General features: G+C 37.4%; 1 protein-coding gene across 4 annotated transcripts in view; it reads right to left on the minus strand.

Moving 5' to 3' along the window:
• Positions 1–8360: 8360 nt before the first annotated feature.
• The window catches only part of MINDY4 (MINDY lysine 48 deubiquitinase 4), an 84976-nt gene continuing 66343 nt past the window's right edge, over positions 8361–26993 (minus strand). For 2 of the 4 annotated variants that reach the window (XM_080578518.1, XM_080578517.1), the window contains exons 16-18: positions 20286–20466; positions 16362–16434; positions 8361–11551 (exon numbers count right to left, since the gene is read on the minus strand). In XM_080578518.1, coding sequence (XP_080434644.1) covers positions 11503–11551; positions 16362–16434; positions 20286–20466 — 303 coding nt within the window. In that variant the 3' untranslated portion in view covers positions 8361–11502. Of the gene's footprint in view, positions 11552–16361; positions 16435–19830; positions 19912–20285; positions 20467–20832; positions 21004–26993 lie in introns of those variants that run through there. The other 2 variants (XM_080578519.1, XR_013945901.1) reach the window with 2 other exon arrangements.

Consider the following 26993-nt stretch of genomic DNA (forward strand, 5'->3'; position numbering starts at 1 on the left):
GCTCTTAAAGCCAGGTCAGGAGGACGAATCAGTTCATCTAACCATAAATGAAATGTGGTTTATAGACTGAATGACATGTTTAGATGTAACGTTTCAAGCTTAAAGTGACTGTTTCCACCTCAAGAGGACAATATCATTTAGTGAAATTATACTGTTCAGCATAAAGGGTGCTCCAGATCAGACCATCATTTCACACATCCGCCTACACTTGCACCTCAAGATAATTATGTCTTTCCCGAGGGGATGAAAAAACAAAGCTCTTTCCCTCATTTGGCTCCATTTTTCTATGCAATGGAAAATGGACTAATGGTGCAGTAAAAGAAATGCATTTGTACTTATCCTGAAGAGACACTTGTTTTAAAACATAATGTAATGAATTGTGTTGTTTGGGCAGCTGAAATGAGTATCAAGGAGAGTCTAAACTGCAAAGCAAACCTGGTGCAGAAAGCTAGCAGTGATTACAAGAAACATAATAGCCTTTTTTTTTTTTGGCATGCAAACTGATCAAATCTTCTGGAGGACTATCACTTTCCCTACCTAAACATGTTGATTTGTTTCACCAGTTAGTTTCTCTTTTCACATTTAAAAATATGATATGCAGACTTATATAGCCAAACAACTGGTCATGAGTATAAGAACCTTCCTAGGAAATCATGATCAAGATGGCTTTTTCCTTCAAAAAAAGTCTTTTATTTTCAAAATCCATAGAAATGAACTGGGAAGCACAAACCACAGATGAAAGCTGGTCATAAGCTGGTAAACAGCAGGTGAGCATGTCTAAGCAGAAACTATTTCTCAAATTGAAGAACAGAAGAAGACAGCAGACATGCATAGACAACAAGAATATGGGCAGTGGCTTCACTTTGGATTTTGATCATCAAGTAAAATTATCCATGATATAAAGACAATTCGGTGGGCTTTGGCTGACCACATACTGATCGTTCTCCTTGGGTAGCTCCAGGACTCAGGTTGCTCTGTTGGCTCTAATTACGTTATTGGGTTTCCGCCACCAGTTGTAATGCCTTGACTTCTTGAGGAGCTTTTGTGGTTATGGTGATTAGCTCTTTATTGCATACACTAGCAGATAAGGACAATATCTGCATGCTGCCCAGTTTATTGTTCTTTCAGCATGGCACCAGCCTGATTTGCCCACTTTCTGCTCTGAGGATATCATTCCCTTCTGTTTCCCATTGCCCAGACTTCATTAAGTTCCCAAGTGCAACGAGAACATCTCATTGTACTCTTCCTTCCAGCCAGCCAATATCAATCAGCAGCTTCCACTCGTCTGTGTCTGTGAAGGTTTCGAGATCCTATAAAACTCTTCCGGAAATAAAACTGCTGTCGATTTATTATTGTATGCTTTTCCCTTTGGCTCTGTCCCCCCAATTAAAACACTACTCTTTCCTCTGGGTTTCCTTCTCTTTCACTCTAAGTCAAAGATGTGTGATGGACAGCCTTCAATGGCCCCATTCATGTTCCTACTCACAACTCTTTTCCCTGGAAGACACACCAAACCAGCTGGTGAAATATCTTTTCCACATCATTGTGAGATATCAGGGCAAGAATGGAGAGAACAGTGAAAAAGAGAAATACTTGTGCTTTATCAAGTAGGCATGGTAGATATTGCAGATTGGTTTCGTAGCAAAGAAGAAATCAATCTTTCAGCAGGGTCCACACAAAATATTTTCCCTTTCCCAAATCTATGAACAAACATGACAGTACATATCTCTTCCTTGTGGACTCATTCCAGCAGCCACAGAACCTACACAACCATTCTTCTGCCCCCAGGACTGATGACAATCAGAGGCACAAGCAAATGAAAGATTCATCTCCCACAGAGTATCATAAAATTTAGCAAAACCCCACCATACCTTCCCCAAAGCTAATACTCTGAAGACCCTAACAAGAATAATTTATTCAGTCTCTCTGTGTTACCAGCTATTCTAGCGCATAGTTTTTCCATTTCCATGGCTGGAATTGGGCTTGCAGGGAGTAATTAGATACTTAGTTGGACAATCTAAACTCTTTGATGCTTTATTAGAGCAGAAATTATGCGCCAAAGGTGTGGAAATGATAAAAACTCAACTAGTCAGAGGATTTACGCAGTCTGAAGACCTGGCCCTGTGTTTTACCTTGGCCTTTCCATCATGCTCATTTAATTTAACCCAAGGCCATGAATTAAAATAAAAAACAATTCATGCCTGGTTACATTTGTGCTTGTAACCTACGCCTGTCCGATCAGGAGTTGGACAGGACAAAGCACAATGCACTTCCTTGCTTTTATTGCTCTCATTCACTTCATGTCATGCCAGAGAAGGTTGATTTAGGAAGTTCGAGTAATTAACTGCTGATGTTTTTGACTGCCGTTCCCAAGAGACTTACAATGACTTGTAATGGTTGTTCTGTAGGAAACTCTTTCTGGAACGATTGTAGATAATATATATTCTCCGCTTGGCTTTACTTTTATTTGATTATATTTTAAGCAAGGAACATAATTTTTCCTTTAAGCAAAAGTCACCTGTTCCATGCATCCTCGAAAACTTGTAAATCACCCTTCTGTTCTCAAATCATGCAGGCATTTTGCTGTCAGAGTCCACAAAAGAAAGAGGCTTCCTAATTCACTGTTACACATTAGACATAGGATATGTGAATTGGACAAAACAAACAAGGAGAGTAAAAAAGTTTTATATTTTTTCTTTATATTTTTCTTTACAATTTTAAGTTACAGAGACCCTTTCATGGCTCTTAGAGGTTGGGAAAATTCAAAGGAGGAAGCACAGGGGCAATGGGTATTTGGGGAGCACAAGTTATCAGAAGATTTTAAATATGTGTTAGTTCAGAGGAGACTAATGGGTCCTAATATGGTCTGATGGCTCTTTGGTCTCACTCTTCAGGATGCTTCCTTGTATTTTTAACTCAGTGTTTTGATGAAAATAAGCAGATGCCTTAAAAATGTCCTATAAAACCTAATAAATTGTATCCAAAATTAAATGTATATATAATTTCTTTTTCTGTGCCCTCTGCTATTCATGCACACACATTTCTGAAAGCATATAGCATACAGCCATACCTACAGCCATACACCTATGTTCTCTTTTAGATGCGTAAACATTTGGGTACCATAGCTATACCTCATATGGTAAAAAAGGAACTTCATTTTCAAATTTTCACCTACAATGTTTATATATTCACCTGCTACTGACATTGAAAACTCCTGAAAAAGAATGCCGATAAAAGCAGAGCAGACTCTAACATGCACTCAAATTTGTATTTGTCCCATTTGCAAACTAGAATCATAACTTTAATCCAAGTGGGTTTTTTCTTACAAAACTGACCTGACCAAGAGTGACTCAGGAAGGATATTGTGCGTGATAGGAATTCAGCCCTGAGTAGGATGTCAGTTGTAATAAAACTGTTCTATATTGAAGTGCTCGTAAAAGACCTACTTTCTTCACACGCCACGCAATGCCAGTACAAAGCATTATTCATTTGTCACACTAACCAGGATTGGTAGTCCCAATTCACTACTGTGATATTTTTGAAATTTACTTCTGTTAACTAAATGCAAACAATATTTGACAGTAGATTTGAAATCATATCAACAACGTATTATAGCTGCTTAAAAAACATGATTACAGAGATGTAGCATAGCAGTGAAATGCTAAGTTGCATTTACTCAGCCAAAATGCAATAGCATGCTGGACAGTTATTTTCCATGTGAGATAAATAAACATACTGAGAATGCTGAAAACAGTATTCAGCTGACTGGCACTTGGCAAGAGTTTGGTTCTTTATGTATTTTTCTCTTGAATGTAATGGTCATTACGTAAACAGTGTATAGACCTAAAACTGCATCTCAAAGAAGAAAAAAACTTAGTAATACCAAAATCACTGAATCCTGATCTCCTGTTTCTCTAGACTAAAATGATTTGTAGCATCTTCCAGGTTCAATTTTTAAGGTGGTTATATATACATATATATATATATACATATATATATACATATATATATATTTTTAACTTGTGTTTATAAAAATATTTTTTTCCATCTTCATTTATGATGGTTCCACCTTTAAAGTTTAGGTTTTCATACCTGCCAAAACTTCACCAATGTGACCCATGTCATGCACAGAGCTGAGTGAGTGGTTGCTCAGTAACTCTGTGATCTTCAGTTGCGGTTTTAACTTCTCTTTGAAAATAACCGTGTGGAAACCTGGGCGTCCTCAGGGAACTGTGCCACACAGATCAGCACAGGTGGAGACTGTGGGCCACTCCCTTCACTTAGCCAGAAAATGTATTTATCCATGCTATAATGATCCTGAATTCAAGGTCTACAGACCTTGGCTTACATCCACAGCACTTACCAACCAAGTACATCTCAGCAAAAGTTATGTTTGCGGAATGTTACTTTTGACCTCATATTCTTTGTGTATTTTACAGAGAGGAGCTAAACAGCATATATATATTTGTTGTTGTTACACATTCTTTGCTACTGTTTCGTCAATGAATAAATATTTGCTGAATTCCAGTGCATTGGAGTATTTTCATAAATGCCCAGAATACTTCTTAGATTAATTTGGAGGTCCTTGCCAAGTGATAAGATAATGATAAAAAAATAAGGAGAACACCCACACAAGGTACAGATATCTTGCTTTTTTTTTTTTTTTTTTTTTTTTTAAATTGGGATTTAGGATTGTGACACAATCTTAGTGCTGTTGTATGAGAAATCCATGCTTGCAAGACCTCACATCCAGGACACCTTCCAGGTCTCAACTTTGATATACAAAATATATTCTACAAACACTGGCAAATTCCTGCTGCTAACTCCTATGATTTCTTTCACAAAGAGATATTTCTCTAGTTCACAGCTAAAACACACAAGTAGAAGACAGAGGTAAGAACAGTGCAGCAGCCAGGAGGAATCTCTAACCATTCATCTTATTCACACGTTTTGTCAATTATATGAGTCTGTAAACACATTCTTCTTTTCTGTCTTTATCATTTACACACAGTGGGATTCATTTGACCTAGTCATACTAGCCTCCATAGTCAGTTTAATCCATGGAGATCCTTCCAGAAGCAGTCAAGGAAGTGAAAAATGCAATTAATTTCATCCCACAGTAGGCTCCTAAAACAAGTCGGGTGACTCATGCTCATACAGTGCCTATGTCTCACCAGTGGCTGTAAAAATAGTCCTGGGTCACGAGCTTACAAGGAGAGATATCTACCCTGTAGACACCTCTGACCAGATTAGATGGACCACCTGAGATTCACAGATGAGACTGAACTTCCTAAAGCAGGAAGTCACCTTTTGACTATTGCCAAAAATAGTTGGCAATGTTGGAAGGTTTGGTTTGATGATCACTTTCAGACACATCAAAGACCTTTGTTTTGAGATTGTGGATGCTCATCACTTTCCACTACCTTCACAGGCACTGGTACATCAAGCAACCAAAACATGCTACAAATATCTCCAAGTAAGCAATACACGGATCAGCTGCAGAAATTAAATGTGTTGCATCTGAGCCCATTAGCCTTGTTGCATCTCCACCTTGTTGCCTCCACAACAGAAAGTGTTCAGCTTCAGAGCCATATTAATATCACAATCCTGTTCCCCGATTTACTAGTTCTGGGTGTGTGGATCTGGTTCATGCACAGGACTGCCTCTTGTCAAGCTGTCTACAGCTAACTCATTATCCTCTATTTTTCAAATGATCTCATGTTTCTCAAATGGGCCTTGAAAATCAAGGCATCCAGATCTACGAGATGTTATAAAACATTTTAATCTGTGTAGACCAAGGATCTACTATGTAAAGCATGCTGAATAGCATAGTATACGGTGCCATGGAAACCGCACACGAGCTGAAAGTCACCTTGATGCCAAGAGCCAGAGCTCAAAGAAAGAGTGCTTTAGTTTTTCAGTCTAGCAAAAATCTCAATGTTGTCAATTCTTCTCAATACTGAAGAGCAGTGCCTTTAAATGTTGATTTGTGCCTGTTTAAAACTGCTGTAATTTAACATAATTCCTTTAAGTAAAACAACAATAAAAAACAGATGGAACTTGAAATTTTGGGCTGCTGGTAAATATTTATCTTAGTAAAAAGTCACTTTACATTCTTAAGAGGGTTCTTCATTTTAAAATCCATGCTTGCTTCAATGTTGATACAGTCAACAGCTATTGTTAACAAGGGACATCACAAAAATAGGTTGTGTTCCACTCTAACAACAATCCCTTCCCACCCTGGTTGAAATGACAAATAAAATACCTGATCGAAAATGCCCTTTTTCCTTCTCTAGTTTTATAAACAAAGCTGCTAAGGGGAAACTATTTCCTTATTTCAGAGCTAGTGTTGGATTTATTATATTTGAGCCAATGAAAACAAATAAATGAAGAGTGCTAGTATATACAAAGTGTTCTTAATGAATTTTCCTTAGTTTATGCAGCAGACTGGGCCCTGGATCATACGGACAAGCAGGAACAGTCATTTTCTTTCCATGAGTAAACCTCTCTGTTTCCTCCGTAATCTTACAGACCAACAGTAAAACAAGATAATGCACATCAGTCATAAAGGCTTTGGTGCTTGATTTTTAAGATTTAAGTTTCTATAAGGATGAGCTGAATAGGCAAATTCTTAAAAGCCAAACTTGGGTTCTGGGTTTAGTTTTTAGCACCTACTACACAATAGTTGTCCATATACCATATCTGGTAAATGTGAAATAATTGAAGGCAGTTTCCTCCGTAGTAAACTTACTCTAGGGCAGAAAAAATACATAGACTTACTAGCAAATTTGTATACCCATATTGTGTGTGAAATTGTTTCCATAACCATACCCCAAATCATATAGGCGCTCTGAAGATCTATTTTACTCCCTTAAAAAAACACGTCTCCAGCAATTTCTGAATCAGTCAGTGATTTGGGACCCTTGTACTTTAAAGAAGATCACAATCACAGCCAGAAAACTGGGCTTCCTTCAAGTATCTCAGGTGCAGCAACTGAATCTTTAGAGCCCCTCGCTTATCACTTCTGACTAAACTTGGCTTATGGCTGTGTCATTTTTCCAAGCTCTTCAGCTTTCCTCTGATTTCTAAAGTGACTATTTCCTGTCATTATAAATTAGTCCATTAGCTATATTAACAACAAAAACAAAAAGAAATCTGCCTCAGAAAACTGAAGAACTAAAATCAGCAGACTCAAGTTACCATTTTTGCGCTACCTGGGAAAAAAACACAGCGATAATAGAGATTCGTTCATGATAATAAATATATGATCATAATAATAAAATACTTTTTCTACTCTAAAGTAGACCTGCATACACACAAGAAACCTACTCAGTGTGTAAACATACCCACCCTGCCACAAACTTCCCCAAACAACTCTTACTTGTCTACACCTCCCATGATTTTGATCAGAATTATGTGATTCATCTGAGACTGAGATGATAAAAAGCCATGAGCAGTAATGAGATCTTTGCAGTTTTCACTCTCAGCATTGAGTAGGTTTCAAACAGAACATGGTGGACATATTCACAGAGGCAGATAGTACCTCATGCTCTAAACTAGCTTCACACTAGTTGGTTTAAGCACTAAGCAGCTGCCTAGGTGTGAATCCTGTGAGCTCAGGAAGGGTTACTCCATCCTGCTGCACCAACTGTTCTACTGTTCTACTCAGAAAGAGGGAAGCTTAACTTCATGTTATTATTCCACTGAAATGATAAGGCCCATGAAACATTTATAATCTAATCTCTCAGATTAATTTCCACTAGCGAATGAACTATTAAAAAAATGCAGAGGAAATCTGGGATGTTACTATTATCTTTGCTTTAAATGTTTTATTTGTATGAGACATTCTGTACAAGACAAAATTAAATATACATTTTGCACAAATGCGATATATATGACACCTTACCAAAATAGCACTTCTGATTAGACATTCTGCATATACAATATGCCATCTCTGTTGTTAGCTAAGGCATCACATTTCAGCAGAGGGTGCATTTTTTATACCACAGAAGGAAAGAGAATGAATTTAAGATATACATAGAGGCGAAGTAATGTACAATTAGCAACTCCTTGCTTTGTTCATTTCAGGAAGTCACGTTTATCAGGCAATGAAAAAGAAAATGGGAAACAACGAAAAGGAAAAAGTAATTAAAAAAAATAGATGTAAACTATTACAACAGGATATGAATTTGCACAGATCTGTACAAAGGTTTTTGCATTGCCATATGACATTTTGTATTGTCTTGCCTGTTCGTTTGATTGAAAAAGCTCTGTGATATCTTAACCTCTTGTGTTTTGCTATCAAACTGAAATATATGAGTCTTTTTCTTGATGCAGAAAGTGAGAGAGGCAATGCTCAGTTTTTTTTTTTTTTTTTTCCTTCTTTCTTGTTTATTTGGTTTGGTTTTGTTTGGTTTGGTTGGCTGGTTTTTTGTTTTGTTTTAGTTTTAGGGTTGGTTGGTTTGTTTGTTTCTGCAGAAGAGGTAGCTCTACATGAGTATTTTGGTTACACATTTCCTCTTTACTGAAAGATGCCTTAGTAAATCTCATAAGCCATCTCTCTTGCCTAGTAAGGGCAGCATCATTGAGCCACGGAGAAGGCAGGTACTGCCTGTAGGCTCCAGGAGCAAAGATGGTGGAAGGGACTTAGCAATGCTGTGCTCAAGCTTGGTGGAATTACCCTACAGCGGTGGTGTCTTTGGTCCAAGTGTTTTATTTCTGCCTTCGTGAGTGAGAGCACAGGTGAATCTTGAGTTAGATCATCTTAAACAGATGGCAGACAGTAGACTTTGCATAACAGATATATGGGGACATAATTACAGATAATGAATATGAAAGATTTGGCTCACTGGGATTCTGCTGTAATCGAAATTAATATTCAACAAAAATATTCTTCATAACCAGTTAGGAAGGAGCCTCAAAAGTCTTTGCAGCCTGTTTTAAAAAGAGAATCAGAGTTCAGGGCTCCCTCTGATCTTCGTTTATGCTTCAAGATAAGCGAAAAAATATAATCCATTTCCATGTCTATTCATTAATCTTGAACTCTGTTATGCCCTGAAGAATCCTTACATCTTTATGGGTGAAGTTGATCCAAGGCAATCCCCTTGGGCTCCGGGTATACTCATTTTATAATCCTATAGTCTGGAGCATAATTCTTCTTGCCCAAAAGCAAAGATAAATCACACCTTACTATCTGTTTCAACTCTAAAGGTAGCCCAGAGAAACAGCTCCTCCAAGCACATCTGCACTGGAGACATCCATATTTTAGTCAGATGAAATCAGGGCTGTAACAAGGCAGCTCCCTTCCTCCCCAGGGGAATACTTATGTTTGTTCACTGCTCTTCCATCTGGGAGTGGAAGGTCGTCTCCAAACTGACATAGTTTAAAGCAGTGCTTTAAAGCAAATGGTGTAGGTTTAATAGATTGAAAAATACAGAAAGGAATTATCATCTCTCCACTATTTTCTGTCCAAATGCATTTTGTGAAAAATCTTATTTTATGTTATAGCTGCCCTGTGATGCAGCTGGGAAAATCAGACTATATTTGCACCATGAAACAAAGTGTGGACTGTAGTTCATAAAAAAAAAAATCAAAAGGAGCAAAGGTTTAATACAGGCTGGTAGACTGGCTGACACCACACTCAGCCACCATTATGTCTGTGATTTTTCAAGCCATATTAGTGAAGGGTCTGGATCTGGGATCCTTGAATATTTGGGATCTCCAACTCCCAGAAATACTGAAGCTCACTGAGGCAATGTCTTACGAAGGAACTGGTGCGCTTGAAGTTTAGATGAATGCATCCTAAAGGCAGTCTTGAGTCCACCTACAGCTGACAGTACAAACATATCCCTAAATACACTGAGATGAAGGGAGTAATGTAATTTTCCTGTAGGAGAGTCAGGATTGGGCTCTGAGTCAGGAATCTGATGCTGTCTATGGCTTCGAGGCTGAATGGGAGATCTTCATCTCACAAAGTGTGAAGAAGGAAGTTTGCCTATCTGATCTAAAACAAACAAATTACATTACACCGAATCAAATAAAATTGAAATAACTGTAACACTGATATGCTTTACTGCATATAGATATCTTGATGTAAATGGGAAGCAAAGGGGGAGACGTACATTCACAGACTAAACTTTTCTGGTAGTATGTTACGGTTTATATTCAAGTCAGTTTCCAAATCTATATCAAGTGTAGTTTTTGTATTTGTACAGACTGTTTTATATCTCTAGGCTACACACAGTAGGATATTTAATTTCTGTTGGAAATTGATTTTGAAAATAGCAACTAGTTTATCTGGACTCAAAGTTTTCATATTGACTAGGAAGAAGGTGCTATGATAAATATCAGCAAGTAAAAGTCTTGTATTAAACTCTCATGAAATACATACTTTTAAGAGAGACAAATAATTCCAGACACATCATTTATCTGCAGCTTTTCTGCTAGCAAATATTTTTTTTTCCAAAGCATTTTTTCTAGTCTTCAGTAACTTGTTCCAATTTTAGTAAATTGTTGCCAAAATAAAGAATTCATTTCATAATACAAACTGATCTTTTGGTACCTCACGGTACATCTCCACAGTACACCATTTTCACACATGCATTTTATTTAATCATGAAAAACAGTATCTATCACAGATAGGTACTCTTTACATTTCAAACCTAACAGCATTTCTGTTTTCTTGTAATAATGAAAAAGCAAACCACAAATCTTATCTAGCACTTTGGTGTAAATAAAACCTAGAGTATAAGCAGTTACACTGATATAAAAGTAAAGATATTTAAACATCTTTCTCCCGTCCAGAAAGGAAATGAACCACATCAGTGTGAGGCACTGTGCACCACAGAATTGCACCCAGAATAAGGAACATACTAGTATGTTCTGTTAACAGAAAACCACAAGCTTTACTGCAAATTTTATAACACAAAAACTTTGTGTGGGTCTGGCTTTATCTGAAAAGTCCATGTGATCACCAATACATTCAGTGCAAAATAAGACTTACTAATATAAGGTAACAAGGTGAATATATATATTTCTTGGATGACATTTTATACTTGTGCTGGAGTGTTGTAGGTGAAGAACTAGGCAACACAGGGAAGGCAAGTACAGTGACAGAAATGGGTTCAGCTTCTTTCATCAGATTTTTGGAAACAATTGCAGGATACAGAGTGAATCCAGAAAGAGACCTCAAGGGGACATGGACAACTTCACTGCTTCATCTCTAACCATCATTTGGCATGGGAAATTCAGTCTACGCTCAGAAACTGTATGTTAAAGTCAGTCACAAAGAATTTATGTAAGTGTTGTTTATATTATAAGCAAAATATCCGAAGCATGAGGTGAATGAGGTGAAACTCTTCCAGCCTGAACACAAACATGTCATTCTTCCTCATTGTAAACGGCATAGCTCTTGTCCTATTTCCTGTATTGGTGGGAATAGGAATGTGCTAGTTCCGTCATTTCCTTTTTTTCTCTTTACAAATAAAGTGCGGCTCAGGTCAGTCACAAGATTGGTTCTGTGCCGTTCCAGTCAATAACAGCTCCTTGCCACCTAGGAATAAAAGCAATATTTTACATCTGTAAGTTAATCAGGGCATTGGAAAGGTAAGCCAACACCTCTCAACCACCCACTTAGAAAGTTTGGGGTGGACTCATTTGGGGATTCACATCTTCTCCACTTGGACTCACATCTCCAAGGGAAAGAAAGGGAAATGTGTCCCCTAATTTTAGGTGCCCAAGTTTGGAGATCACTCTCCTTATGCTTCATCCAGTCTCTCCTAGGCAATAAAGAGTCCTCAGCAACAGCTGATTCAGAACTAGAACCTTGGTTTTGCAAAGGCTATAGGCAGTCCCCAAGACTGGGTACAAGATTTAGCCGTGTATAACCAGAACGCTCATCCTCTAAGCTGTTACAAGGCAATTTGCAGGTTCCTATACAGCTGGGCTTCTGACTAGGAGTTGTGTGACTGTAAAATTCCAAGACAACATAATAACATTTATCAGCTATCATTGCTCCTGTCCTTGGTTCCTTTGAAATATTCTGTGTCTTACTCTAATGGTAATGTTTTGATATTAATATGAGGTTGCTTTGCTTTTTCTCTGTCTCATCATTTCATCAGAATACCACTGAAGATGTATACTGAGAATAATGTTTTTAAATAAGCCCACAGGCATACGCACAAAAATCTTCAATCTTTTAAATTACTGGCTTTGTATTGGCTGCTATTGCTCAGCTGCCCACTCCAGGAATGTGACCAGTACAGTGAGTGCTAAGAAGGTACCAATCCTGAATTTGTCACCAAACGTGTCTTCAAAGCAGGGCAGAAGACAAGGGGGTGAACCAAGAGGTGAACTAGTGAAACCAGGATAAGTGTCTCCAATGACAGCACTAAGTTGAAGTGAGTTATTACATGAATAGCACCCTTGACACTTCTCATATTTACAAATTCATGGTCTATATGTGAGAATTAAACTATTGCATTCCCAGTGTTCAATATATAGAGCTGGTTAAAAAGTCTGTCTCAGAGAGCAGGAGCACAGCGGCAAGAAATGGGTGAGGGGGTGGGGACAACGATGACCTGACAGTCTGCAAGCCACATTCTTTTTGTCACAGAGGAAAGGATATGTCAGCAAGGGTATGACAGCTCAGTCCTTTCATTTGTCAAGTCAATTAAGTGTAAAACAAAACCAAGAGCTGGATCCATGCAGTATTCAGCTCAAGGTCTCAAAGAAAGTGACCACCTGAGGGATTTTTTTCAGTCCACAATTAACCCCAGTGAAAGTGCAAGTAAACTGACATTGAAAATTGGACTGCTGTGAAATTTTTCCTTTTTTTTTTTTTTAATTTGTTGAAAAAAATGAAAAAAAAAATGCAGAATGTATTTAATAGTAATAGGCAACAGCGATGCCTCACATTTAAGCTAATAATTGATTGGGAACAGTTGATGCAGTCTGGCATTTGCCAGTACAGAAAGCTGTCTCTGCCAGAGGTTCAGAATATCACCTTTTCCCAAGAAAAAACAAACAAACAAACAAAAGGTAAGTGGGAAGTACAATTGCCACCTTCTGTCCCCATTGTATTTTTCTGGTAATGCCACCAAATCATCCTTTATCTTTGTGTACAGTCTTTCCAAGGCACCGCCTTCCATCTCACCAGGATGATTAAAGCTTTGAGAGGGATTTGCAGGGGCCAAATGACACTGAATGAAATCTGCTCTGAGGACACACTGCACTCTGTGAAAATATTAACATGTCCTGATACCATTTTTGCTGTTACGGCTTAAGATATTGCTAATCTCTATGCAGTGAGGAACTGGACATTTTTAAAACAGGCTTTCAATAAAGAGTTTAAACAGCAAGACATATTCTGAAGCAGGACTCAAAGTAACTTTCATAACAAGCCTTATCTCCTGTATTTATTTTCCAACTATTTTTCTTGGGCTGTTTGTGGACTGAAAAGCAGCCCTTGCCAGTTTGCTCATTTGGAGATGACTTCGAAACTTTTTCATCTATTGAATCTGCACAAGAAAAGGTATCAAATAATGCTCATTCACAGGTGCTGAACAAGTCATTTCTTTACAGACAGAAACAAAATGAACCAGACAATGCAGTGCCATCATTTCCCCAAACTGTCCTGCTAGAATGTAATTCAAATGTAGCCCACATTCTAGCTGCTGAATCAATTATAATTGATCAGATTAGCAATGTGAAAACAACACCAATTTGGTTCAACTACAACCTCACCCAAGGGTCACAGAGGTTAACGGGAATACTTCCATTGAATGTAAGAGGAACTGGTTCAAACCCTGAACAATGCTCAGCCTGGAATAACATTCAGAGAATATCTCCTGTAGTAATCATTTGGCACTGTTTTAGAGCATACCAATAATTTATGATGAAATGCTCATGCTCTCTTCTTCTCTACCAAATTGCTACCAAATGTCTCACTTTGAAGGAATACAAACCAGCTATGTGTACCACAAAAGAAAGCTGTCACTAGAGGGTTAACAAAATGCATTGCTGGATTTGGATTATAATATCAGATCAAAGTTTTATTCCCCTCAGGCAGAGCTAACAGATGTTATTTCCGCCAGTGCAGACAGCCGCTGAGGATCGTGACTGTGATGTAAGAGCATTCAGGAGAGAACAGAATCAGACATCTGCATGGCATCTCCCAAAAACAACCCAGGGATGTACATTCCAGACATCTCTTGGTCAGAATCTGTCTACTTCCACAGATGTCTAGGGATGAAAACCACAATGAAAGTGCATTTACTAGGACTGACTCTTTAGCTGTGAGCCTGCAGGTTGAAGCAATACCTGTTGGTGACTATTTGTTTTAGCCATGTGAAGTGTTACCTGCTTTAAACTCAAATCTCTCTTTTCCAACATTGTGTACGATAGGGAATAAAAACATGAGCCTCCTTCTGCAGAAGCAAAACAACTCTTCTCCTCTGATAATAATAATAATGAAAAAAACTAAATACAGAAACGATCTTTTAAATATGCAGTTCTTCCATTGAGAGAGGATAAGAGAAAAAACAGCAGACAGATGTTAGGCATATAAATCAATGCATTACAGGATGGTGGTGTTCAGGTATGGGGTGAACAAGTGGTAAAACTTTTCATGGATTGAAACCGAACTAAGTGGTGAAAGAAAGGAAAAATTCCAATCAAAATTTGGAAACGGCTAATTTCAGTTCTGATTGTACAGACTGTGAAATTCTCCACACTGTCTGAGAAATTATCCTACATTTTTTGATGAGATAGGTTTGAAAATGAGCTTCATTGTGAATGCTTGGTCAAAAGGAATGATGGCTCTGTTTGTTTTGCTTGCTTTAATAAAAATATTTTATTGTTATTTTCCATAGTCACATGATAGAAAACACTTCTTTTCTCTCTGTCAATTTGTTAAAATGTTGGTTGGTTTGATTGTTTTTACTTTTCCTTATATACTGTTTCATTGTTGGAAGAAAAGTTCTTAAAACAAAAAGATAAAATATAACATGAAAAACAAAAAGCAAGTGGAGAATACTGAAAACAAGGAGACAGACTGATCAGGGTAAATCAGGCAGTCCTAGGAATGGTACAAACAAAATTAACTGACACTGGAATTTACTGGTAATTTACTTCTCTAACAGATTAAAGCAGGGAATTTAAAATAAACAAATATCACCATTACCAAAACTGTGTGTAACTTTGATGCAATGCCAGGAATGTTCTAAATGTAACTTTAAATTGTTGCATGCATTATTCACCCCAAAGTGTCAGCTTCTGAGGCTATATATTGTCTTTCGTAATGCTTATGTTTCACCTGAAGAGAGGAATCGATTCAATCTATGTGTATGAAGCCTGAAGTAACGTCACTGCTGTCATGTCACAGGATGCCTTTTCTACTTTTCTGTAACTTTATAATGGCAGCCCTTCATGAACATGCTGTTTGGCAGTCACTGTCCTTATTTGTTTTGCTGTGTTTATTTATTTATTTATTTATTTAACAGAAAAATGTGCCAGGGGGAGGAGGGAAATTACTAGAGAAATCTGAAGCTGCTTGGCTTTTACGAGAATTAACAATGAGGCTTTTACTTCTTGCTCCAAAGATACTCAGATAACAGCTTTCAAAGTCCTGCTGGTGGAGTTGATATAAAGCTGGTACTTTTAGCCAGTGAAAGTTCCCTATTTTGCTTATTTCATATCTCAGTAAACTGAAAATGTTCTTTAGTATGACTTAGACAAATTCTTTAAAAATCCATCATTTAATATCACATAGACCTTAAAATGGTCATGAAATTCCTAACATGACAGTAACTGGCCTTGAATTTAAAAAGAAAATATGACCTAAGAACCATCAAGAATGACTTCAAAAGCAGTCCAATTTGTGATTTTGAGAAAGTCTGCCATGGACAAATGGACAGTTTGAGAGAACTAAGACCATTACGCACAGCTTTATGAATCAAAAATGTACAAGTGGCCCAGTGCAATTATATTTTTCAGAAAAGACTGATGAAGATGGAAGATATTTTCTCCTTTTCTCATTATACCTCTACAATAGGAACCAATCACTTTTAGGAAAACAAATTTTGATCTATTGAAATCAAGTTGAGCTCTTGAACTACCTTTGGTTCAGTCATAACTTAGAGATGAAATGAAGGTTCTTCTAAGAGTCAAATGAATGTCTTAGACAGTTTAATGCTAAGTACAATAACATGCAAAAAAAAAAAAAGTGATATTTTCTAACTTTTAAACAGTAATTTTGCAAGATTGACTGCTGTAATATTTCCTTTTAACCACACTCCATCTTTACATATATTATTTATACCAATGAGTGAAAATATCTATGAAAAAATGTAGTTTTCACTTACTTTGTTCTAATGCAGTGCTCAAGAGGAGGAGTAAGATCATTTTCTTTATCTTCAGCGAACATCTGAGTTGTGTCTGCAGAGACATAGCAGACATGATTAGTGACTGGGGTATAAGTCTATTTATTTCTGCACTGCAGTGGCTTCTAGGAAACCCACCCATGGATGTGACAGCACAGACTTTTAGCTCATGGTCTATTGCCTGTTCATGTGATGGTGGCCTGAAGGCTGAAAGGGTGTGACTGAATGCAGACTTGCTGTTGGGAACGGTCCCCAGATTTTGCCCAGTGCTTGTTGGTCTGGGCCAGAAACTTGTCCAAAACTGTGCTGACTACTTAATGGTAAGGATAATCATGGGACAGTGTTCAGACCCATGATCTGACCTCGGCTGGTTTATCAATATAGAGATGGTCTCAAGGAAAACATGGACTAGAAGATGAAAGAATATGCTGTAGGAGAGAGCTGTCATTAGGATTTGATTTTTCAGTCAATGCCATAATTACTAAGAAAGCAGTTTTCTTCAACAAAATGCTAAGGACAGTAGAAGTCCTTCACTTGAATAAGAAATCCCGAGTTCAGTTAAGATTTCTTCACCCTTGAAAGGAAGACTGTTCCTTGACTGTTGAAAAACTGAGAAAAGACCATGGACTACTGTATCCTGGGCTGCATCAAAAGTAGCACAGGCAGCAGGGTGAGGAAGGTGATTCTGCCCCTCTGCTCTCGTGAAATCTTGCCTGGAGCACTGTGTTCAGATCTGGGGTCCCCAACATAAGAAAGACATGGACTTGTTGGAGTAAGTGCAGAGGAGTGCCATGAGGCCGGAGCATCTCTGCTATGGAGACAGGCTGAGGGAGTTGGAGTTGTTCAGCCTGGAGAAGAGAAGGCTCCAGGGAGACCTTACAGTGGCCTGCCAGGGCCTAAAGGGGGCTGCTGGAGAGCTGGGGATGGACTCGGTATGGGGGTTTAGTAATAGGACAAGGGGGAATGGCTTTAAACTGAAAGAAGGTATGTTTAGATTAAATATAAGGATGACATTCTTCACTCAGAGGGTGGTGAAGCACTGGAACATGATGCCCAGAGGAGCTGTGGCTGTCCCATCACTGGAGGTGTTCAAGGCCAGGCTGGATGGGGCTTTGGGCAGCCTGATCTGGTGGGAGATATCTCTGATCATGGCAGGGGGTTGGGACTGGGTGGACTTTAAGGTCCCTTCCAACCCAAACCTGATTCTTTGAAGACAGTGTTGTGTTGGATATAAGAGAACTACCACAGGTTCTGAGCATTCCTCTGGGATGGAGGGCAATTGCACTGTTCCGGGGAAAACAGAGAGGTCAGTGTCTCAGACACTGGATCTGTCAACAGTGAAAGTAGCTGCTGAATTTCCCAGGGAGAAAACATCCTGCGACTAGCTTGGATGTCAGTCTACTCAGCTGTTTCCTGTTTTGGAGTAAAACATTTTAAACTAGCAGCAGACGAGGGTATTTTTTTTTTTCTCTTTTCTATCTGTCATCCAGCCCATGGGAAGGTTGTGAGCAACTAGCAATGCCAAGGCAGGGTGCAGGATATGCAGCTGATTAAGAGAGACCGATGTAGACAGAATGGGAGGCAATTGGCAATTGCTCTTATATTCTCTTATATTCACTTCTGCCAGTCTCAGATATATCTACCTTTTACACGTCAGAGAGAGTACCTGACTATCTCTTGTCTGATGATCTGGTTGAAGGGCTGAAAATGGTGGCTATGGCTCTGGAAGAATCTTTGGAGAAATCCAGTTATATTTTTCTTAGCAATTATTCAGCTGTATTTTGAAAATACCTTTGAAAGTACAGTGAGTTCAAGGTATGCTCCAATGAGATATAAGAAGATTTACTAAAGCAGATTGTACAAAAATTCATTATATCTTCACTTGGAGACAACATATTGTAAATGTTAACATAGGTAGGCATTAACTGTATATATTAGAAAAGAGTAGTATTTCTCCAAGCAGAGCATACAAACGTGCTGTGTGACCTGTAATAAACATCCCAGAATCTCCACTGAGTCCTTAAACACAAAAGCATATGAGAAAAATGCAGAAAGTGATTAATTTAGATACACTGGCTGGTTTTCCTTCTCTGCCTATTAGAAATTTCTATCAAAAGGGAAAGAAGGACTGATGATCTTTTATTAAGGACAGCATGTTGAACTCACCAGCAGATGCTGCCTATTTTAGAATAGAACTTCACATTTCTTGACTACATTTTTGTAAATGGTTATGAGTACAAGGAGCAGGGCAAAGTCGTAATCCCACGTAGTTTGGATGGTGATTTAATACAAAGCAGCAATTGCTACTATCTACCAAAATCTAATTCTGCTCTTACTTTGTTTTTGTTTTTACTCATCTAGTGTAATTTCTTCAAGATTTCTTGAAATGTTACCTTGATTTTAATCTTAATAATTCTAAACAATATCTACACTTGAATCATCAGACACTAGTAAGACTACAGACACCTCCAAAGCACAAAACTACCGACAATATCACTTCTCTCATATTGACAATATATAATTGCCAAATAAATCATGGAAAAAGTTCACCTTAAAAGGCATGCGTCAAAAAACTATGAGCCTATGAAAAAGGTGGTGGGGTTTTTGGTAATTATTATTGTTTTGATTGTACTGTGTTCATATTTACAATATTTTGTCTCCAAGTGAAGATATAGTGATTTTTTATTTTATTTATTTATTTATTTTTGTACAATCTGTTTTAATAAATCTTCTTGTATCTGGAACACACTGTGTGGGAACCAGTTGGCAACTGTATTTTGTGGAGGTTGAACAACTTTTCGAGAAAATATATAATGTGATCACTCCCATAGAATGTCATGGAATTTAATTAAAAGAAGAGGATAAATAACAGGGAGAAAGACTATTACATTCATTACTAAATCTTGTGAGATGGCAAAAGGCCTCCAACACTCCCATCATACTAGCAGCTTTGCCACATGGCCTTAATTAGAACATTCAACACCCATGTATAATTCATCCTGTCCAAGAATCAGAATGTAGACGCAAACAAGGAACACCGACAGCTTATTTTTAAATAGAGGACTACAGTAGAGTGGCTCCTTAAGATGGAGAAGGAATTCCATTAGATTGTATAAATATATTAGAGGAAAGAAAATAAAAGATAAGGAGGATATTATTAGCAAATATGAATTTAGTGGTCAAGAATATCTTAATATGGAAATGAGTAGGAGCTTCTAAGCATCAGAATACTGCTTGTCCAATTGTCTTCCAGTTCAAGAAACATTTCTGTAAAAGGAGCCCCATAATTTGACATGGTTCCCTGAAAGAATGAGTTTAACAAGTCAGATCTGTTGCATGTTTGTGTTCCTAGGTATGCTTACAGGCAGGTAAGAGACTAGTCTTTGTTGGCAAATTACTGCCATTTTCTGAAGCAGCTTGGTTTGGGGGCAAGGATTTCATGTTTCCTTACCTTCTCTGATCACTTTACCACATGCATGTAAGGTTCAGGAACAGGAGACTTGCACTTTCTGCCTGTAGAAAACATGTGATTCTATGTGGAAATGTGAGAGAGAATGGGAGTAGTTAAATATGGTTTATAGCTTTGGAAGTATGAATGGGTCAGATCACAATCTGCTCCTTGGAAACCAGTGCCACTGAAAGATTTAGTAATCTGTATAAGTAAGCATATGCTCACTTTTAACCCTTTCAAGAGCTTGTCCTCAAAATTACGTCGTGAACTCTAATTTCAAATTAATCGTCAAAAATAATTATACAAAGTAGAAAGCAGGCCCGCAAATAATATTTTTAATGCCTGAGACCATCATAAATTTGCTCAACATTGTTTGTACTATTGGATTCTTCTTTTTAATGTGATGTTGTTGCCACCATCAGAGGTGAAATGCGGAGTTACTGTGTTGTACATACCAACTGTTAACCGTATTTCCTCTTCCTGGTTGGCCAAGCCATCATAATAATATAGATCAAATCTCCGTTCTGTTTTCCAGTCACCTAGTAAATCCTTTTCCAAACAAAAAAGCACACTGAAGTGGCTTTCACTGCACACCAACCAAATTGGGTATTTCGGGGTCTTCAAGTAACAACCAACCTAAAAGAAAGGAACAAAACATTGGAAAAACTTGGGAGTAAAAAAAAATAATATATATTAATTGAATTAATTGTGAAAGACAGGAGATGTATTCTTCCCTTAACTACAGTCTGCAAATGTTAAAGACGACTCTTTATATATGACTAATGAAGTAGATCAGGATAGTACTGGCTGAACATTTGAACATTTAAAGCAAGAATCTGGCCTTGAGTTATAGGCAAGTGATGAAATCCAGTTTGCTTACTGCAAACAAAATCATGTCCCATATGCTCAGCACCAGAAGAAATCCTGTCCTCTGGAACAGCTATAAACCCATAAAAAATTGTGTCAGAACTAGTACACAGGAACACCTTTATGGAACAGTACCTGCAGGCCAGGAGAAAGACTTCCCAGGATCGCAGATGACATGAGATACCCATGTGTGGGCAAATAAACCGGGCCCAAAATCTTTTCTTGGATTAAAAATATAAAACATTCCCTTCGTTTTAGCACCCTCTTCTAGCTTCACAGTCCAGATATGTAAAATATTTTCCACTACTAGAAGAAAGCAATAATAAAAGCAATAACTTGTTTTGTTTTGTTATTCTTGCCAAAAATTAAAAATTCTCAGGTGAAGAAAAAATGTCTTTTTCAAAAGATGCCTTCTCTGAGCCTTTTACCTCCTTTTGAAAGTTTGAAAGTATGTTTATTTATAAATATCCTAAATATTCTGTATATAAATAATTTTCATACTCATTACTGACCTGAAATAGTCTACCCACTATTTAAATTGTGGGCTACTATAGCAGTTCTTTGGATTAGTGAGTAGTTTTAGATATACTTTTATCCATATATGTACCCATTCATGAGTCCTATCAGTTTTTTTGTGTTATTTCACCCCATAGTCTTCAAGGTCGGTTCCAGCAAAGAATTGAGGCTAATTTTATGCTTATTTACGCTCATGTCTATTATTTTTCATGGTATTTATGTTTTAAGGCAGACGTATATATACTTGAATATCTAGAGGTGTGTATCTATGGTTTTGAAACTTAATGTGTGCTGATATAAAATGAATCACAGAAGTTTCTGCATTACCTAATTTGAGTGAGTAACTTGTAGTATTTTCTTCAACTCACACTAACGTATTCAGAGATAACTACCATGCTCCTGTTACATGCAGATGCTTTAGAGCGGTAGCATCAGTTAATGATTTTAGCCCCTTCAGCAGTAAATAATATAGTCAAAAATAGTAACTAGATTTTTTAATGTAGCAAAGAAACCCTATTTCTCACCGCTAGGATTTTAATATTCAGTTACAATTGATATCTGCTACTAGCTATATGCTTGTCATTGAAAGTTACATTCTAAGTTCCAAAGAGTTTTTTTGTTTTTTTTTTTTTATCTTTGATAAATTGCTCAGGAAAACTAAAAACTAAAATATACCTTTTTGCTTTCAGTGGATTGTTTCTAACTGCAGCTCTGCCTAGCATTCTTACAGCAGACAGAATCACTGCTCTCTGGATACTGTGCATAACCATCTTTATTTTATCCCCAGTTTTATCTATTGTTTTCTAAGCAGCTGTGGCACTTCTGGTAAACTTAGCAATCTGCAGAGCAAGGAATGGCAGACAAGTGTGCAAAGATATGCACACAAAAATATAAGATCAGTTTCTGTCTCCATGATACAGACATTTGGTTCAAGGAAACTGCTGGTCCAGAGGTTTAGGAAGTTTTGTAGAAGTTTGCATGGTAAAACGGAAAGTGATATAATCCACAGAAATTCCCTCTGCTCATTGATGCCTTTACATTTACTTCTATGGGATTTAAATTATGGTTCAACATATACAATATGCGCTAGTGGGGATTCATATATGTTTTCTAGATACAGATTCATGGATATCGCTTCTACAGTACAGCCCCTCAGTTCTTCACTTTGGGCACACAGGTGCAAATGACATCAAAGACACTGCTAAAAAGCTGAAGCCAATATATACGCTGTTGTAATTAAAAGCCTAAACAGTATTGTCAATGATAAGGAACATACATTTGTTATTATTAAGATTTAGAATTTATATCTGAAGAGTTATACGAGTACAAAATCAATTATCTTCCCAAATGAGAGTTTCTTCTGATGTTAGATAACAAGTCTCTAGCTACTTAAGTAACTGTTCGCTGACTCATTACTTTGTTATTATCTATTTAAAACAGGCTTTTATACAACAGTTTTGTTTTTTATGTAAATTCTTGGCTTAAAAGCACTGATTTTTTTTTTTTTACAGGCTTTCAAAAATACTCATAACAGGAGTTATCAAGAAGGCAAATACACAGATGCAACAAAAGACGGCAAATTACAGGGCAGTGGTTGAAAAGATTCCGTTTCACAAACACGCATATTTTAGTATGCTGATAAATCACAGCCAAAAGGGAACAGTCAGTCTTCTCTTTAAAATGTTTTCTTCCCGTACATAACTGCTAAAGTAACTTGTAAGCTTCATCAAACAATATTTAACAAAACAAGATTAGAGAGATACAGAACTGTTTCAAAGCGCACATTCACTCCAGTTCTTACTCACATGAACAATCCCACTGAAGTCAGGACAAATTGTTCTGATGAGTAAGGTCTACAGGAACATTTTCCAAATATGTATAGTTTTCAATTACAACACTTGCAGAAGAAGGTGAGGGAGTGAACTTTAAGACAATAGGGAGAACATAAAAACATCAAAGGTCAAATCCTCATCTCCCATAAGAAATGAGAAGTATTTGTTTTAGTTACATCAGCTTTACTACTTGAGGATCAGCTGCTGCTTTTAACATCAAATTGTTTCCCAGGTGTTGGTTGGTCCTTCCAGATACGCTTTTCCCCAAACCCACTAGCCACTTTATTTTACTGTAATCACCTTCCAGGGGCTTCTTGCTCTTGAGATATCTCAGGCTATTCCTACTCCAGTAGAGAAAACAGGCTCAGGATTTGTTCACCAGGTTTAAGGTCAAGTGATATGGAATAATTTATGACCGTATTGCTAATATTTTCTTCCCTGCTCCAAACAGATTACTTTTTCTAGACCTCCTCAACATCCCTGCCCAAACCACGTCCAGGTTTCTTTCTCCAAAACATAATAAAATATGATAAAGAACCATGCTACTGAACAAGTTAACTATCAGAAAATAAAGACAATCACAAGTCAGTTCTGAGACCTGTGCCTTGGCTTTGGTTAGTTTTGTGTACAGACATGGCCTCCAAAGAATCCCAAACATTATTGCTGTAGTCCACCCACCAGCTGATTGTTCCAGAGCCTGTTTCTAATTTTCCTTCCACTTTAACTATCAAGAAAATTTAGTTCTACAACAATTTTTTTCAGACAAGTTTCTTCACATACTCTAGTGTGCTAGATAAACTGGGAGACTTCTTTAATGACCAAATAGTCCACAGTAAACTCTAATTATTCAGCAGCCCAAATCCAAGAGATCCCTCCTTCATATACATTTACTCCATTCTCTTATTGCTTATCATCTTCTGACATACATCTGTCATGCAGAAACAAGCACACAAGTCTAATCACTAACAGCACCCATCATGTGTTCAGTTTACACTCTATTTAAACATTCCCCTACCTCTTCATCCTTCTCTGTACAATATGTCCCATATCTTTTGCAGACTTTCTTTGGTCTTTTGGCAACTATCAATATCTGCTATGAGTTCTCCTTTATAGAAGTTCTTCACTGTTTCAGTTAAACAACTTAAATAATTAGGTTGCATATTTCTCAGGATCTTACAGCACTACTTCAGCCTGCGGCTGTGAGAACTGATAATGGAGGGCATCTACATTTCTAATGTTGTACATTGCAAAAACACCTCAGAGAACAATACACTGTGCAAGACTCGAGACCAGGATCCAGTCACCCTACAGACAGGACAACACTCTTAAGTCAATGGAACCTAACAAAGTTGACAGAAGAAGACTGAGACCTTCACTGAAGCTTCTGAAAAAGCCACTGCTGATAGTGTAGGGATAGCTGATGTAACTAATATGCACACCTGTCAAACATTCTGCAAAAGGTGATGCTTGCTAATCACAATTCCTTAGCTCCAGTCACTCACAAGGTCTTTACAACTTCTGATGGCTCACACAAGATTTTTTCCTAATATATTAAAATCATGTAGAAACATCTAATCTTCTTCCCCAAGATTTATGTTGCCACTGGGACCTGTAGACCTCTAAATAACCTGACCAGATAGTTGCCAGACAAAGAACTAGAAAGAGAAGTTTGCTTTGTAATAAAGAATGCATGGTTTGCGGTCAGTCTAAGGCAGTATATATAAAAACAGAGATCAAAGTGTAGCAATGAGAAACATACACACAAAAATAATCAAAACAATAACAACAAAACAAAACAGAACAAAACAAACAAAGAAAAAAAGCAGGAAGGAGTGGATGACATGACAAGCAAAAACTGAAAATTGGTATAAGAAATAAGGGTCAATATATGGTGGACTAGTTTGAACCCTGACAGATGAAAAAGCAATTGCTTTCACATCGCAGTTAAGGATTTATTAAGAGTGAACAATAAGAATAGGCGAGTTTAGAATAAAGAAAAAAAAAGTTCCTGGCCTAACAACATCAAGAAATGATGGACCTCAAAAAACAATCAAACAAACAAAATCCACAAAAATCTCAGAAAAGACCCAGGGACTTCAGAAAGAGCCTGTATACTGACACATCAGATGGGATCAATCTCACTTAAACATGACTCTGGTAAATGAGATGATAAGTAAATTACATGTGTCCTGTAGTCTTTGCTAAAAACAAACAAACAGAACAGAAAAACGCTGGGTCATTGATTGGTAGTGTGCTGAATCATTCCAGTTAAGCTTATGAGCATCATGGTGAGCCAAAATTGCTTTTCACCCCTCATTGTGAGGATTCTTTCGCCCATTTCAAGCATCAGTTGCTGAGTGGACCAAAAGTATGTTCTCGTTTAACTGGTCCAGCTGCTGAGTGGTGAATGGTTCTTCAATTGCCTGGCCGGGTCAGTAGGTTATAAAGATTCTGGAGTACAACAGGACCTTGAAGCAGGACATTGAAAGCCAAGCATGAGCACCCAGTGCTCTGACTCCACAGGAAGCCCTTTAAGGTAGCTCAGAGTGTACATCGTCCAACAGGCGCCTGCCAGAGAATGGGGCCCTTCTTTCTAGCTGTTGAATGCTGCCCTATGAGTGTACTGCTGGCTCTGACTTCCAAAGGCAAATCAAGGATATATGACTTGAATTTGTTTTATTAAATATCATTATTTTTGTTAATGGCTCAACAATGCTTTTTCTAGTTTGCAAAACATAAAAAGAATCCTATTATTTTTGCTTCTTGCAGTATCACAATGCATTAAAAATAATAACAATACTTCACTATTCAATGTTGATTTTCATGCATGCTTCTTATTCTTTTTCAGGCAAAAATAAGGATAAGGTAAGGGGGGGAAGAATGAGTTAGGTGACTTTTCATGCTGCATGTGTCCAATTCATATGGAGACTTCACTAACACTAATCGCCTCCCTTACAAATCTCATAAGAATGCTCATAAATTTCACAGACACAATTCTCATCTTTGGAAAACATCAACCTTTCTAAAGCAAGCACCTTCAAAGGGCTCAATTTCAATGCTACGGGTGATCTTTTTCCACATCTGACTTCAGTGTGTACTTGCACAGTGGTGAAACTAAGTCTACAGAAAAATATTTATTACTGGAGAATTATTTCAATAATGATTCCATCATGATTGTACGGTATTTCACCATCCAGATTTTATTTGCTCATTGAAGTAGGCTATCTTTCCCAATGAGTAAACCAAATGAAGCAAACAAACAGCCTACCGTTTGTTCTGACAACTTTTCTTTTTTTTTCTTCAGTTGCAATGACCTTTACTGCCTTGAATCAATATTAAACGATGTTCCAACAATTTTAAGACTGAAGTGTTAATGATGTAAAAACAGATACCCTCATAATAATGTTTGGGTGATAAAGAACACCACAGACTCAGTTCACCTATTCCACCAGCATTAATAAAACAGCAGATCAACCACATTACTATTAAATTTGCATTTATATTTGCATTGCTATTATATACAGTAATAATTTGCATGTTATTAAGGTACATTGTGAAGTTAAAGTTATTTCCATTAATATGTACTTGATTTCCATCAGATTAAGGTATATCCAAATAATGTTCACAACTTCTGATATTCAGAGTATGCATAACTTAATCACTATGCCCAGTCAGGCAGAAATTGAAGCTGTTTTTAGCCAGATATTTATAAACAGTAGTAGGAAACAGTATTTCTATATGGGAATCCTAGATAATTTCTCTGCAGCTTTGAATACTTTTTGTTGTTGAAAAGGAAATCTATCTGATGATGAGTTGGAAGGAAAAAAGTACAAAATTAATGGAGAAGAACAGAAAGAGATGTGGGTTCAATCCCAGAACTACCAAAACAATGAAAGGACTCCAGGAAAGCATTGTTTTTGACTAAGGTCCATAAAAGAACATAACAGT

The sequence above is a fragment of the Anser brachyrhynchus genome (assembly GCF_964034855.1).
Source record: "Anser brachyrhynchus genome assembly, chromosome: 2".
In the NCBI taxonomy this organism is placed as follows: domain Eukaryota; kingdom Metazoa; phylum Chordata; class Aves; order Anseriformes; family Anatidae; genus Anser; species Anser brachyrhynchus.